Source organism: Balaenoptera physalus (genome assembly GCF_965194825.1).
Source record: "Balaenoptera physalus genome assembly, chromosome: 15".
In the NCBI taxonomy this organism is placed as follows: domain Eukaryota; kingdom Metazoa; phylum Chordata; class Mammalia; order Artiodactyla; family Balaenopteridae; genus Balaenoptera; species Balaenoptera physalus.
Genome location: NC_138894.1, coordinates 21,879,909 through 21,893,779, shown reverse-complemented (window position 1 = coordinate 21,893,779; position 13,871 = coordinate 21,879,909). Strand labels below are relative to the sequence as shown.

The 13,871-nt window shown below is 39.2% G+C and overlaps 1 protein-coding gene and 1 long non-coding RNA gene across 4 annotated transcripts in view; one reads left to right on the top strand and one right to left on the bottom strand.

Moving 5' to 3' along the window:
* Positions 1-13,871, bottom strand: part of LOC309643308 — a 997,346-nt gene that overhangs the window by 524,093 nt on the left and 459,382 nt on the right. The window lies entirely within an intron of this gene.
* The window catches only part of CTNNA2 (catenin alpha 2), a 1,185,886-nt gene that overhangs the window by 929,381 nt on the left and 242,634 nt on the right, over positions 1-13,871 (top strand). For all 3 annotated transcript variants that reach the window (XM_082425912.1, XM_082425913.1, XM_082425911.1), the window contains exon 8: positions 1,319-1,399. In XM_082425912.1, the coding sequence (XP_082282038.1) occupies positions 1,319-1,399 (81 nt within the window). The remainder of the gene's footprint in view (positions 1-1,318; positions 1,400-13,871) is intronic.

The following is a 13,871-nucleotide window of genomic DNA, read 5'->3' as shown; positions in this document are numbered from 1 at the left end:
GTTTTAAATGATAAATACTCACATATGCCCTGGTTTTGGCTTTTTGAAAAAGCCAAAACCTATGAAAAATCCTATAGGATTACACAACAACCATTCATTCAAGAAAAAATGATTAATTAAGCAAGTTGTAGAAAAGAGTGACTGCTTTAAATCTAGTTATATGTAAATCGGATGTGTGTGTATCAGCCTTATGCATCCAGGATTTTGCCATTGGAAGAGAACATTTAGAAATCTGTCCGATGTTAATTTCTATGGATCCTTGAAACACATTATCTCATGAGGCACAATTTATGACCTGGGATCTCATTTCATCATATACACAAATTACTGCAGAGACCTACTTGGTTTTACAGAAACTGAGTATGGAAAAAGAATTGGCCTGCCACTAGGACAATAAATAAATAGATCTGTAGGGTGTTTGACTAAAATTTAGATAATTTAATAGATTTGACAAAGATTCTGAGAACAATTCTCTCTTCAGAGGAAGATAATGCCATCCATAAAGTTATGTAGAGCTTTTTATCCATGGGAATCTTGTTGCTGTTGTGGTTTTAAAAAGATAATGGAGGTTCTGTTTGGTTTGGTTTTAATTGTGTTACTACAGCAATGAAAAAAATAGAAAAACAAAAGGGAAAACAGAAACTAGTCAAACTTCCAAACTTCCACTGAATAATTTATCAAGATTATTATTATTATCTTTTGCCTTTGCCTCTGCTTGTTACAGTCATAAGGGAAATTTTCCTCGTGACCTCAAGCTGTGGGTTCCTTATTATCATGTTTGGCATTCCACTGCATGGCAGAACAAAGATTAAAATACTATGTTTTCTAGTAAAGCATCCCTTTTGATTTTGATATAGAAGTTAAAAAAAGCCTGTGATATATTGGTATAAAATTCTGAATTCTGATCATTTACCTTAAGTTTCTTTTCTAATTTAGTTTTTATCTCAGTCATCTTATATTCAGAAGTGTGCTTACATAATAGAAAAACACAAAACATTTGTATTTGAAGACAATAACAAAACATCCTTGTGTTTACTTAATCGCTGAATGTCTGGAGAAGGGAAGAAAACACAGATTTGCATGGAGTTGAATATGGACATACGTGTAACCATCTTGAGAATGTATTGATTTCATCAATTTTTACTCCAGAGAAAATCAACTTTAGAGACCAAGTTGTATTAGCTGCGTATTGAAGAGAATCATTTTTAAAAAATGGCTTGAACTCTACAACTCAAGTGTGTTTCTGAATTTTTTTAACCTTTAATGTCACTAACATTGAATTTTTATAAATCAGAAATTATTTCTCTTTTCTTAATAGACTGGAAGAAAAGAAAAAGGAGATCCTCTAAACATTGCAATTGATAAGATGACCAAGAAAACAAGGGATCTAAGGAGACAGGTACTGTTTTTGTTTTTATTTTAGGTTCATGGTACTTAGTGGTGGTTTCTGAGAATGTCCTTTTTCAGGGTGCTGTGTTAGAGCTGATGTTCAGCTCGCTATTCTTTATAGCATCTACATATACACAGAAACTTTTCATCAACAACTTAGAGTCTGCTGAACAGAGAGAGATGTGACAGGTGCAAAGGGTGTGGTGATGAAAATAATCCCTGAGGTGAGGGAAGGCGGGGGAGAGCCCTCTCACTGGCCAGACAATCTTCCCAGGTGAAGAGGTGATGCATTCTCTGCCTTCTTCATCTGGTTTTCAGTTTTTCAGACCCAGGTGTGTAAAGAACCAGCCTCTGATTTCTGCTGGGTCTTAACTTAAACTCCCAAGGCAATCAGTGAATAAACAAGAATGCCAATGGTTAATGAGAAATACAACTCTTAATCTGATGGGCTAATTAAGGTCTCTGACCCAGTGTATTTCCTCAGGGATATAAATCTAGGGGAAAATTTGCTTATCAGATGGTTGTTTGGGAAGCAGGGAACCAAAGCAAGGAAAGGCAGTTGGATGATTTAAATGGCTAACGGCATCATTTGTCTGAAGGGTCCATGTTAGGGGAGGGGTGAGAAATCTCTAGTCAGGGCCCCTTTTCATCTTGAAATTGCTATATGAACACTAGTACATGTTGTCTATAAGACAGTAAGTCTTATTTTATATGTTGCTGTGGTGAGCTCCACTGAATTCTGTCTCTTCTCTAGAAGAGACAATACCATCCATTAAGTTCCCAAAGAATTCCTTCATGATTTCTGCCTGAGAGTCATCCTGTCTCCTGCTGGTAGCTTTTGCATATATCCATCTCATTAAGTGTTGATTGTGTTGGTCATCTGGAACCAACCACAGCCCTGGGGTAACACCTGCTTTACTTTCTCCATCTGGAAAAGCTGGACTGGCAGGGATGCATCATCTAACACTCAGTCCTGCAGTTCGTCAAGTACAGACAAGATTAGCAAGGTGCCTGGGCAAGAATAGCCAAGGAGCATCTTAAGAATGGTTTGAATGAGAGGAAAACACCACTTCAAATCACTGCTGGGGAGCTTCTGAGCTCTCTTCAGGATGTCACCAGGAGGTACAGACACACTTGAGCTAATGTCCTCTAGAAGATACCACAGTTAGTTCTGGGATATGAAGACTCTAGTTTGCCCAGCTAACAAGCCCTTTTGGGGAAAGCATTTTCTTTTTATTTTACCTTGAAAAAAGGGGGAATAAAACATTGCCTTCTTAGGCATTATTAGGTAATACCCAAAGAGCTCTACGGCCAGGTCTGCTTCTCCTTGCCCTCTTAGACAATCTTTCCATACAAAGCCCCCATCTGAAATGAAATGATACTGCTAGTAGGAATTGGGATTGGGGTTGGTGGAAAACAGTGAATCAGGTGTCTGGAGTTCAGGGTTTTACTTCCAGCTCTGCCACTAAACTGGCTGTTCGACTGTGGATCCTTCATCTCTCGGTCTCCTCCTATTTGTAAAAGTAAGAAGCCAAACTGGGTCTGTAAGCTATCTTTGAATTAGTCCATTTATTTCCTCTGCCAGAGGTCCTAATGCCAGATAACTGCTGGTTTTAAAAGCAGTGGGAGGGCATCAGGCATCTCCTCCAAGGTTTGCCTTTGGCTAGATTGTCAACAAGGCAAAATCCATGAAACGAGTCTTTCCTCCCCCTCTAGGTCTTAGTAGAGACCATTCTTTTACATGCTGGAGCCAATACTCCAAGTTCTCGGCATTCATGGACCTATCATAGGAATTTTTTTCTCTCATTAGGAAGGAATGGATAAAGTAGATTTCACCTTGGTGTTACAATTATCAATAAAGTGTTGACTCTTTTAGCTGCGGACAGTGGTAAAATTTGAAGGTGGATTCATCGTGAAATTTTAAATGCTTTGGTGACAAGATTCTTGGGCAGCTTCTTTTAGGGTGACAGTAAAAGGAATATGTCATCCCCTCAAATCATTCCATGTATAAGATTTTTTTTTCTGCTCACCTTTCCCAAAGATTGAGAGGAATAAGGGTAAAAGAGAGTTGTTTTATGATATTCAGATCCAATAGTTATGACATAATTTCACACCACATCCCTGAATTTGGTTCAAACAGCCTTCTCTTCCCCAGTATGCCTTTCTAGAACTAAGATGGTCCTCATCTGTCAGTTCCATCCCTACCTATATGTTGGAATATTTTAATCTTTTTTTTCCCATCTCTTTTGTTTCTCCATGTACACCTGCACTGGTACAAAAGCTTCTCTGAGCTAAACAGAAGCTACCTAGCATTTCTGCAGATGGAACATGCAAGGAGTCTGATTAGCTTGGCTCAGGTGGATCTTCAGTTTAGATTTAGGTAGCTAGTTAATTGGATTAAAAAAGTTTTATCTGAGTTTCTGATAGCAGCTATGTGGTGGCCCAGTGAATGCTAGTGGTTCAAATAAATGAAAAAAGAAACACTATCTGTTCCTTCAATTACAGACAGGCCTTTGTTAGAAAAGATTCAAAATGAAAACCCTCAGCTATCTGGCTCCACTTCCCCGTACACCTATATTCCTTTATACAATATTTAGAGAAATTAAATCACATAAGGAAAAAAGCTGAAATCAAAGAAAAATATTTCTAGTGACTTTCATAAGTTCCCACCCTTTCCATTTTCTCCCTCTTCCTCATAGCCCTAAGGTTGGGCAGTGTCCTTCAGAAGGCTACCCTGGAGTCTTGCAAAGTTGTAGTCGCCAAATTAAAAAATAAAGTCAATTATGATTATTATTTTGAACTTGCCTAATGAAAGTGGACTTAAATTTGTAAACACGTGAAAAAAAAAATCAAGTAATTGAATAAAAAGGATATCTGTTTAAGTAGAATTTTGAACCAAGTCCCTTTTTTTCAGGCAGTACGTCCCAAGGAACTGGGGAGTCATAAATTGTGAAAAAGTTTGCAGGAACCCAAGGGCGTTATTTCAACTGATTGGCATGGATCCATCTTGCCAATTAAACCCATGAGAGTGGGCAGTGGTAGAACAGAATCCTTTTAAGAGTATTTTGTTTGGAATTAAAAATGGATTTAGGGGAACATAACTGCCAGCTTTAAGCATTATGTTTTAATTTTAGAGCTGTGGGCACAGTATGCCCCATGTCTGAGCTACTGTCACTGCTGTGATTCTGGAATCAGCCCATTATAAGAAAAAAAGCTTTTGGCCGAGTCCCTGCCTGAGTACCTAGTAGCCCACGCGGTCTATCCATCCCTTAGAGAGGGCCCAGTTGGTGTCTGCCAGCTGCTCTTCGATGTCCTCCTTCTATGTGCCACCTGTGAACTATTCTAGGCATGGTCTCGATTTTCCTTAAGCTTACAGTGATGCTGGTTTACCCTGATTATTATTTTGGTCCCTGCATTAGTCTTTTTTTTCCCCCAAGTTGATAAGCAAATCAGGGCCCAGATGTTTTCCTATGAGAAGCTAATAAATAGTAATCATAACATGTTAGTGTGTTGCTAAACTTAGCAACTCTCTCTCATTCTCCAAACCAATCAATGGACTAATTCTTATTCCTTCACCCTTAATAGCCATCGTAATAATTCCAGCAATGAGATTCAGTGTGCCAACTTGACAGAAGTGTCAATTTTGCTAGCACAATCAAAACATTTTCAAAAGACAACAAAACCATGTATAGAATGCTTTTACATTGGGATGCATACTTAATAGAATGGATTATATAGCAAAGGATTACAAACAAACAAGCAAAACATGTCACTGGGTGGCACATTAAAGGTTGATTTACCAAGATCCTGCCTCCAGATAGGACTACAGAAAAAGCTTCCAGGATTAGTAAGAAATAATTACAGTTGAAGATTCCTCAGCTGTCCCCTTTGTGACCCAATTCCGTACATAAGAACTGTGGCTAAAGGTGGATAGTCATCAGCGAGACCTTGTAAAATCACCATCTACAAAATGTAAACTAAAAAATAGCTGACATATATTGAGTCCTTACAATGTGCCAGGCACTGTTCTAAGTTCTCTCTACAAATGGACCCCATTTAATCCTCATGCCAGCTCTGTGAGATAGAAAAGATGGTTACCATGTCCATTTTACAGATGGGGACATGAAGCCAAGTAATGCACCCACGGCCATGCAAAGTATGGATTCATGGAGGTCCCAGCCCAGGCTGTCCGGCTGTGGGGTCTTGGCTCATAACCCTTCCCCATCCTGCCAATCCATAGAAGCAGTGGATACAGTTGGGTCACCCATATACTAATCTCCTTTGGGGGAGGCAGTTGGGGAAGAAGGAGGGTTCATGTAATATATAGAGGTACTTTGTGGTTTTCACCTTTACCACCACGGGGTTGGGGATGGGTGACATGTACGTCCTTCAGACAGAAAAAACATCTGTGGCGCATGTCAAAAATAGGGTTCTTGTTTATGGTAGGATATCATCTCTCAGGTCTCCAGCTGTTATGGTTCACTGGAACCTCTTTTTAAAAAGTGCTATTATGTTTAGGTAGCTGGCTTCTCAAAGCATGAATTATAGACTTTCCAAAACATTTACAGAAAAAAGGGAATTTTAAAGCATTCAATTCTTTTTCTCACATCTGCTGATGGGGCCAATTATTTTTAGATTCATTGTAAGAAAACATTTTGAAATCATTTATTTCCAGACTTGAAGCTGCTTTCCTCATAAGGATATGAAGCTATCTATATGGGTACAATTTAAAAATTATGAAATAAAATATCGATTTCCTCCAAATGTTAAGGTTTGTGTTCTTCACATTGAAAACCTATGTCAGAGCTAACAATCCCTGGTCAGATTACCCCTAGGTCAGATTGCCGTGCTGCTGTAGAGATGTAGAGACCAGAAAATGATCATACAGCAATTGGGGTTTAAAATACAGAACATAAGCAACTCTGGGACAGCTGAACACAAATGTCATCAGAAACACCAAAGTCAGAATCAAAAAGGCCAGAAGGAGAAGAGCAGAGGTAGAAGAGAGCTCAAAAACACTCTGAAAGGTGATCTTTGGACAAGCCCCCTGATCACAGTTGTATATTCAAGCTATCTCTACCTTAGGAAATTCCTGTTACAGCAGTCCTGAATGTCAGGCCACCACATATTTATTTAATCTCCTGGAAAACACTCATTAGTCCAAGTTCAAGGGACATGATTTTATCCTTGCAAATAGTTCTTAAAATATCACTATCAGCAAGCTCTGTCCTTACAAAGACACTATTCAGATCATGGAGTAGTTTAATTGATTCCTGTGAGCCAGCATGTGGTCGACGGTTCACGCATGAACACAAGCTTGTGGAGGAGGCCAAGCTTGATGTCTCTCTCACTAGCAAGTCTAGATCACAGAAGGAGTCCAGTAGCTTGATCAATATTGATTAATCAAATAACACGCTGTACTGAGCAGAGGGGTCTGTAACACATGTATGAATAGGAAACCGCTCAATTAAGTGGAAGCTTCAGCTACGGATTTGTTCTCTTCTGCTGATTTCTCCAGGCCCCAGAAGTCAAGGAAAAGTGGGAAGGGGAAGGATACATAGCAATGTCTGAGTCTCAGGAGAATGTCTGAGACATTCAAGAGAATGTCTACTTTTGGTCCTGTCTCTGACACCTCCTGTCCTAGGTAGGCAATGAGAATGCCATGTAGAATCTTGATCCTGACACTGGAAGATCCAATATAGGATTATAAAAAAATTCTATCATATTTTCCAGGATGAAACTCCTAAGCAGGAAAATTTGGAAGATTTTCAGAGATGATGATTCAAACAACAAGGATTTTTTTTTTTTTTTTGAATGTCCTTTCAGCTTTCCCAAACATTTCAGAACATCCATCCTAACTGCAGTCATTTAGTTCAGCTGATTCCACCTCCTATCTGTGTTTCAAGTGCATTCCTTCCTCTCCACTGCCATTGGCACTGCTTAATTGCTTTTCACGAAAAGTATGGTCACAGCCTCATAACCAGTGCCTTGATACCAGGCTCCCTGCCTTCAGCTCACTGTAGTTCCAGCAGTCTCTTAGACCAGTATTCGCACATCTTCATGACTTTGCACTTGATGTTACTTCTGCCTGGAATGACCCCTTTCCCTCCTTTTAATTTTTTTCTTCCAGGAAAATTAACAATTTTTCCAAATGTCCTCCCTCCCTCCTTTTTTTTTTTTCCTTTTAGGAAAATTCACAGTTTTTCCTACAAGGCTCAGCTTAAATGTCACCTTATCATCACAACTGTATCCAATTTTTATAAACAGGGTTTATTCAGTAGGCTCCTAAAGCATTTTAAAATAGCTCTAGTATGACACTTTTTGCAGTAGATTTAAGTTGTTTATGTGTTTTTGCTTGTGCCCGTGTCCTGATATTCTTTGTTTCCTCAAGGCATATCTTAGCGCCCAAAATAAAGTAAGCTGCTACCACACAGGTGTTGAAGGGATGAAGAATCCTCTGTATGCAGCTATCCCACCCCAAAATATCCCAGTCATCAACTTCCCTCTGTTCTAAACTCTCATGTCTTTGCTTCTGTTGTTTTAAGAACAAGATTTGTTAGCTTAAAAAGTCCATTTTTACTGTGATAATAACAGCTTTTTCCATTTTAAGAGAGCTTCTATGCTTTAACCCAGATGTCTCCTCTTGCTGGGCTGGCTTTAGAAAAGTCAGCTCAAGAACCTGCCAAAATGCAGATACAGGTATCCCCCACTTTCTGAAAGTCCATTTTATGCCATTTTGCTTTTATGAAATACCTACATTAGTTCCTGTTTTTGCTAACTGAAAGAAATCTGGAGGATTTTTGCTTTTACAAAAAAAAAAAAAAAAAAAAAGGTAAAATGCAACATCTGTCCAGCATTTTGCAGCCAGTTCTTATACAGGCTGTGGGCACCCCGAGTAGCGAGAGTGGCTCCACCAAGCTCCTTCTCCGGGAACTACACTCAACATCTCAGCATTCAGCTGCCATAGCTTTGAACTGTGTTTATAAGCATCTGTGTTTTATCTTGGTTTATTTTCTGAATCCATTGGCAAGATGCATCATAAGGTAGTTGCTTCTTCGGTTTATAGCATTTCGGCTTGCAAAAGGTTACGTAGGAATGCTCTACTTTCGGATAGCGGGAGAAACCTGTATATGGCTCCATCTTGAGAGATTCTGATTTCAGGTACAGATGGTGGTAACTTAAACTCTGTATCATGATAAGCTTTCTAGGTAATTGTGATGTTCTGGCAGGTTTGAATTCCACTGCCTTTGTTTCTGATGGTGGGAACTTTTAGATCTCATTACAGTCCTTTGGAAGGTTTACTTGAGGATTCCAGAAGCCCTCCAAGTTCTCGCCAATCCATTTGGCATCTTCTAGACCTCACCATTTCACAGATACAATACCTGTTTCAAGGGAGGGAGAATCCAAGCTTGAGCCTCTTCTCCCCATGGGCCAAGATTAGAAATGGATGGTCTACTTGTTCATTGTGCTGTGTTGAAGGGCTTGGCAAGATCTGTGCTTTCTGGGGCAGGGCCAAGTGGAGGTGAAGGGGAATGAGGCAGTAGCCTATGGCACATAATTTTAGGGAGAACCAAAAAACTGAGTAATCAATATAAATAATATTTTCTGCAGTATTTTAAAAAATTGAAATTAATGCAAAAATATTCATGATGAGCATCTTATCAACATTGTAAATAAAGACAGGATCAGTAGCAAGGCAGTGCAGAGCTATATTGAAGCCTGAAGCAAAAGAAAAACCCAGGAATACTGATCCTGTTTTTATTTACAGCATTGCTGTTTTGTTTATGATGGGTGACTCTCCTCAGTCTTGGCTCTGCTCCAGAGCTTCTATCTCTTAATGTCTTTACTGCACCTGCTATATGAGAGAGTTTACCCCCAAAGTCTCAATGTCAGGCTGTTTTCTTTTTTCTCCTACATTAGTGGCAAAAGGGCTGACTTTTAAATTTTGTGATGAGATGACACCTTGGACTCCAGATTTGAAGACCTATTTGAATTGTGGTGTCTGTTAGGTTGTCTTGCTCCAAATGCATTTCTTTCTGATGTTTATCACATTGATAAGAGCTTTTTTATGGCACTCTGAAGTGCTTCAGAGAAAATGGAGAGCATTTTAATACTGCTGATTTACTCTTTCAGGTCTACAGTAATTTCCTTACTGCCTCATTATAAGGCTTGGCTTAATTTACTCTACACATAATGTTTACTGGTGCACATATGGTGCCACATTTCAGGAAACTGTACCCAGAACAGGTATTTTTGTCAGGCTGGAGCATGGAAAATTTCCTTCATATACAGAAAAAAAGGTAAGAAATTTAATCATCTCAACAAAGAATGTCCTCCAACGAGAAGGAGAAAAATCGCACTCATCTTTAACTTCAGGAAGAAGGATACAGTCTCTCATTTTTTTTTATTGGAGTATAGTTGCTTTACAATATTGTGTTAGTTTATACTGTACAGCAAAGTGAATCAGCTATATGTATAGATGTATCCCCTCATGTTTGGATTTCCTTCTCATTTAGGTCACCACAGATCATTGAGTAGAGTTTCCTGTGCTATACAGTAGCTTCTCTTTACTTATCTATTTTATACATAGTATCAATTGTGTATATATGTCAATCCCAATCTCCCAATTCATCCCACCCCCCCCCCTTTCACCCTTGGTATCCATATGTTTGTTCTCTATGTCGTCCGTGTCTCTATTTCTGCTTTGTAAATAAGGTCGTCTATACCAATTTTTTCAGATTCCACATATATGCGTTAATATACGATGGATACAGTCTGTTTAAATGCTTATTTTAAAAGCTGAATGATGATTATATGATTATATGTGCATAAAGATTTGCAGTTACCCCTAAAATCAGAGGGGGGATAGGAGTAGGGGAAAAGGAGAGGTAGGAAAAGAAAGGAATAATATCTTCTGAGCTTATTTCTCAACCAGCTTTGAAAAAAGAGAGATGGATTCAGTGGTCCTGGACTCATAAACTCTTAGAAGTAGAAGGGACCTCTAAGGTCTTTTCTCAGGGCAAAAGGTCTTTCTTCAGCATCCTTAACACCACCTGCAACAGCCTCTGCTTTAGATATGGGAGCTTATCCCTTTACCCAGCATCTGGTACCATTACTGGGCAATTTTAGTAGCTAGGAAATTGAGTTAAGATCAGTGATTTTGTAATTATCAACCATTGATGTTGGTTTTGTGCTGCAAAACTGATTTTTTTTCTACTTTGTCTAAGTTTAAGGCCCAGATAAAAGCTCCAGTAAAGAACTCTATTTAAAGTTTCAAAGACCTACAAATAGTGATTATTATTGCATATGAATTCATGGCTTCACAACCACTTGGCTTGCCTTTCCATAACTCTGAATGCTAAGAGTGGTTAGGCTTAGGAACCGAGCAGCTGCTGCTGTCTTGTCATTGAAAGCTGAAATAGCCAACTCTGTTAATCATCTGATCCATTGTTCCTATTTGTATTTGGTTATGTATGAAGGTCAAAAAAGCAAAGCTGAAACCCACTGAAACTGTTGGACGTTTGCTTAACAAGTGTCCATTCTCTCCTTGACACTTTATCTACAATTTGATTCTACAATCTATTATTATCAAAAGATTTTATTTTTACAGAGTTGCATTTTGAAGCTATGACAGTGAAATTACATTTATTACTGATATAAAGCTGGTAAGTTAGTGAACCCAAGTGGGCTGATTCTGAAGCCTGTCCTTTTAATGACTGTAGTTGTTAAAGTTGATACACTTTGGTCTTAGTTTTTATTAAAATTCCATTAATGGGAAGACTATAAGGTAAATATCAATTAATAATGACTTGAGAGCCTCAATAATAATCAAAATAATAGCTTTCCTCTTTAATATCATCATTTTTTTTTCTTCCTTAAATCATCCATATCTGTGGCAAGCCCCTTGCAAGACACTGAACTATGAATGAGATTTTGATAATTATTTTCCTAATTAATCACAGGGGAAAAAAGTAAAGGACTTTCATTTTAGCTGGAGTGGGGGATAGCTGATTAAATGCAAATCGAGAGACTAGCTGACCTGCCTGGTATATTCAGTAAGAAAGAGATGAATGGATTGTGCCCCAGTGTTCTAGGGTTAGAGAGAAACCATTTGTCTTGAGGGCTTTGGTGATAAGAGGGGATTTTCCATCTGATCCAACCATAAGTGCTTGTCAGAAGTTTGGGTGAATAACCAATCTCAGTACCTCCTCTCTCATTCCACAATTTCTTGGTTTTTCATGAGTACATCAATCCTGTTAACTCTTAAGGGCAGTACTTCTATACCTTTATTTGATTCCTTCAATTTCAGTGAAGATCAAGCTGCCTTTAAGTAGCTGCATGAAGGGGGTGACAGAGAAGTTGAAGAGTACCTTTGGTCAAGGCGAGCTGGGAAGTCCATGCAGGTGAACATGGGTGAGGGAGGGCTCAGAGTCACAGGGGCAGGAAGAAGGCAGCACTAATGAACCATGCCCTGAGCAGATTTCCCTCAGGCCCTCCTTTGAAATCTGAAGGCTTAGATCATTGTGACCCTGAGGCTGTAGCCAGAAATGCCATAATAACCAGGTGAAAGTAGATCACTTGTGACTTTCATTGTGTCTGTAAATTACCATAACAACCAGCTTGTCTGTTGCTCTTTGGGTGCATTCTCTGTGTATTTGTCCAGTCTGTAGAAGTACTCTCAATATGTTTGCCAAATTAGGAGGAAATATCAGGATTTGGAGTCCAGTCCAGGTCAGAAAACCTAATGATGTAATGAGCAGGCTGGGCAACCCAACTAGATACCCTCCTAGTCCACAGAATTTTTAGGAAAAGTCAACAGCCATTCCTCTGTTCTTTGCCTCAAAGTGTCTGCTAGAAACGGAATTTCTTAGACACCATTGAAATAACCTATGTTTTCTAGCAGAACATGAGGCAAAGAGAATAAAAGTCAACTTGGTCAAGTAAAGCAGTCAGATTGGCCCCTTGGGGACTCTTGAGGCCATTTCTAGCCTCCTTATTTCTCTTCTTAAGCAGGTAACTGCTGGGTACTGCAGATGCTCAGTTCTAAGTAAAGAGTGGGTGAATGGAGCTTGAAATAGCCAGGGATTTGCAGTACTAGTGAAGCAACAGAGTGACATGGACAGAGTGATAGGGTTGCAAGACTTAAAATCCATGGATGAAACCACATAAAACAGGTGCCTGCAAACCTGTGGCCCAAATCTGGCCTTCTGCCTGTTTAGGTAAAGAAGTTGTATTGTCAGTTTTTGTTCTCTAATGGCAGAGTTGAGTAGTTGTGGCAGAGACCAAATGGCTGCAAAGACTAAATTATATATTGTCTGGCCTTTTATAGGAAAAGTAGGGCAACCCATGCTCTAGAAGTAAAAGTCTGCTTGAGATGAAACAAATATGGTGTAAGAATCCAGATCTCCTGAAAAACTGAAAGACCTGAAGTCTGACTGTCTCCTGCCTTTCCCTTAAACAGTGATAGCATCAGTCATGTTATAGGATTTCCACAAGCTTAGAAATGTGGAGTAATCATTAGGGCTCCGTCTGAAATGAAGCCCCTCTAGGGAAAAATTCAGCAGCTGTTGGAAACGCTGTGCAATAGTTAAAGACAGGAGGTGAAGAAGTATAGTGTACGGTGGCAGAGCTCGGGAGAGAGAAGTTAACTCAGAGGTACACGATTATCTATAACTGGATTAGAGCAGGGGAGCATGGGTGAAAGGCTTTCTTTTTTAGGAAATGTGATGGGTTCTTTGATGACCACAAATGGTCAGAAGTTTTAGAGGTTCATTTATAAGTGACATCTGTACCAACAGTAAGTGCTCATCATCCATCTTCCCTTACCCAACAGCATCTTATCCCCCCAAGTTTCCCATCCTGCTCAAGTGAACTGTAAGTGTCACTCATCTGATACCTGGAGTGGGAACTGGTAAGTTTTGCATGGGATCCTCCCAGAGGCTCTTGTATTTACACTGGGGATTCTTCTGAGACCCACAGGACTAGTGTTGTAATGTGGAATGGCCAGAAATATGGAAGTATGGGGCCAGATGATTCTATCTGGTACAAATCCTGCCACACTGTGGCAGGTGTGTAGAACTGACCCCACTAGAAAGAAATATGGTTTTAGAGAGTTGTTCTCCTCTGTATCTTGCTCTTAATATACTTTTTATAGGCTTCTACTGTTAGTCTTCTATAAAACCATCCATTCAATGATTATCTCTCTCAATTGCCAATTCAGTTGGTGCAGGGGGCATCAAATCTTTCTTTGAGCAATATTTCATAAAATTCCTAAGAGTCCTTGCTAGAGTTAACTTATCTAATACAACTCTTGACTTTCTCACATTGGATTCAAGCAGCTTATGCCCATTCAATACCAATTAATCAATGGCAGATAATAAATACTCAGAATGAAATATCCAGCTATCTAAACTTAGATCCTTCTTTGTGATAAGCAATGCCTGAGGGGATATAATGCTGGGGGTAAATGGTTGACTAGGTGT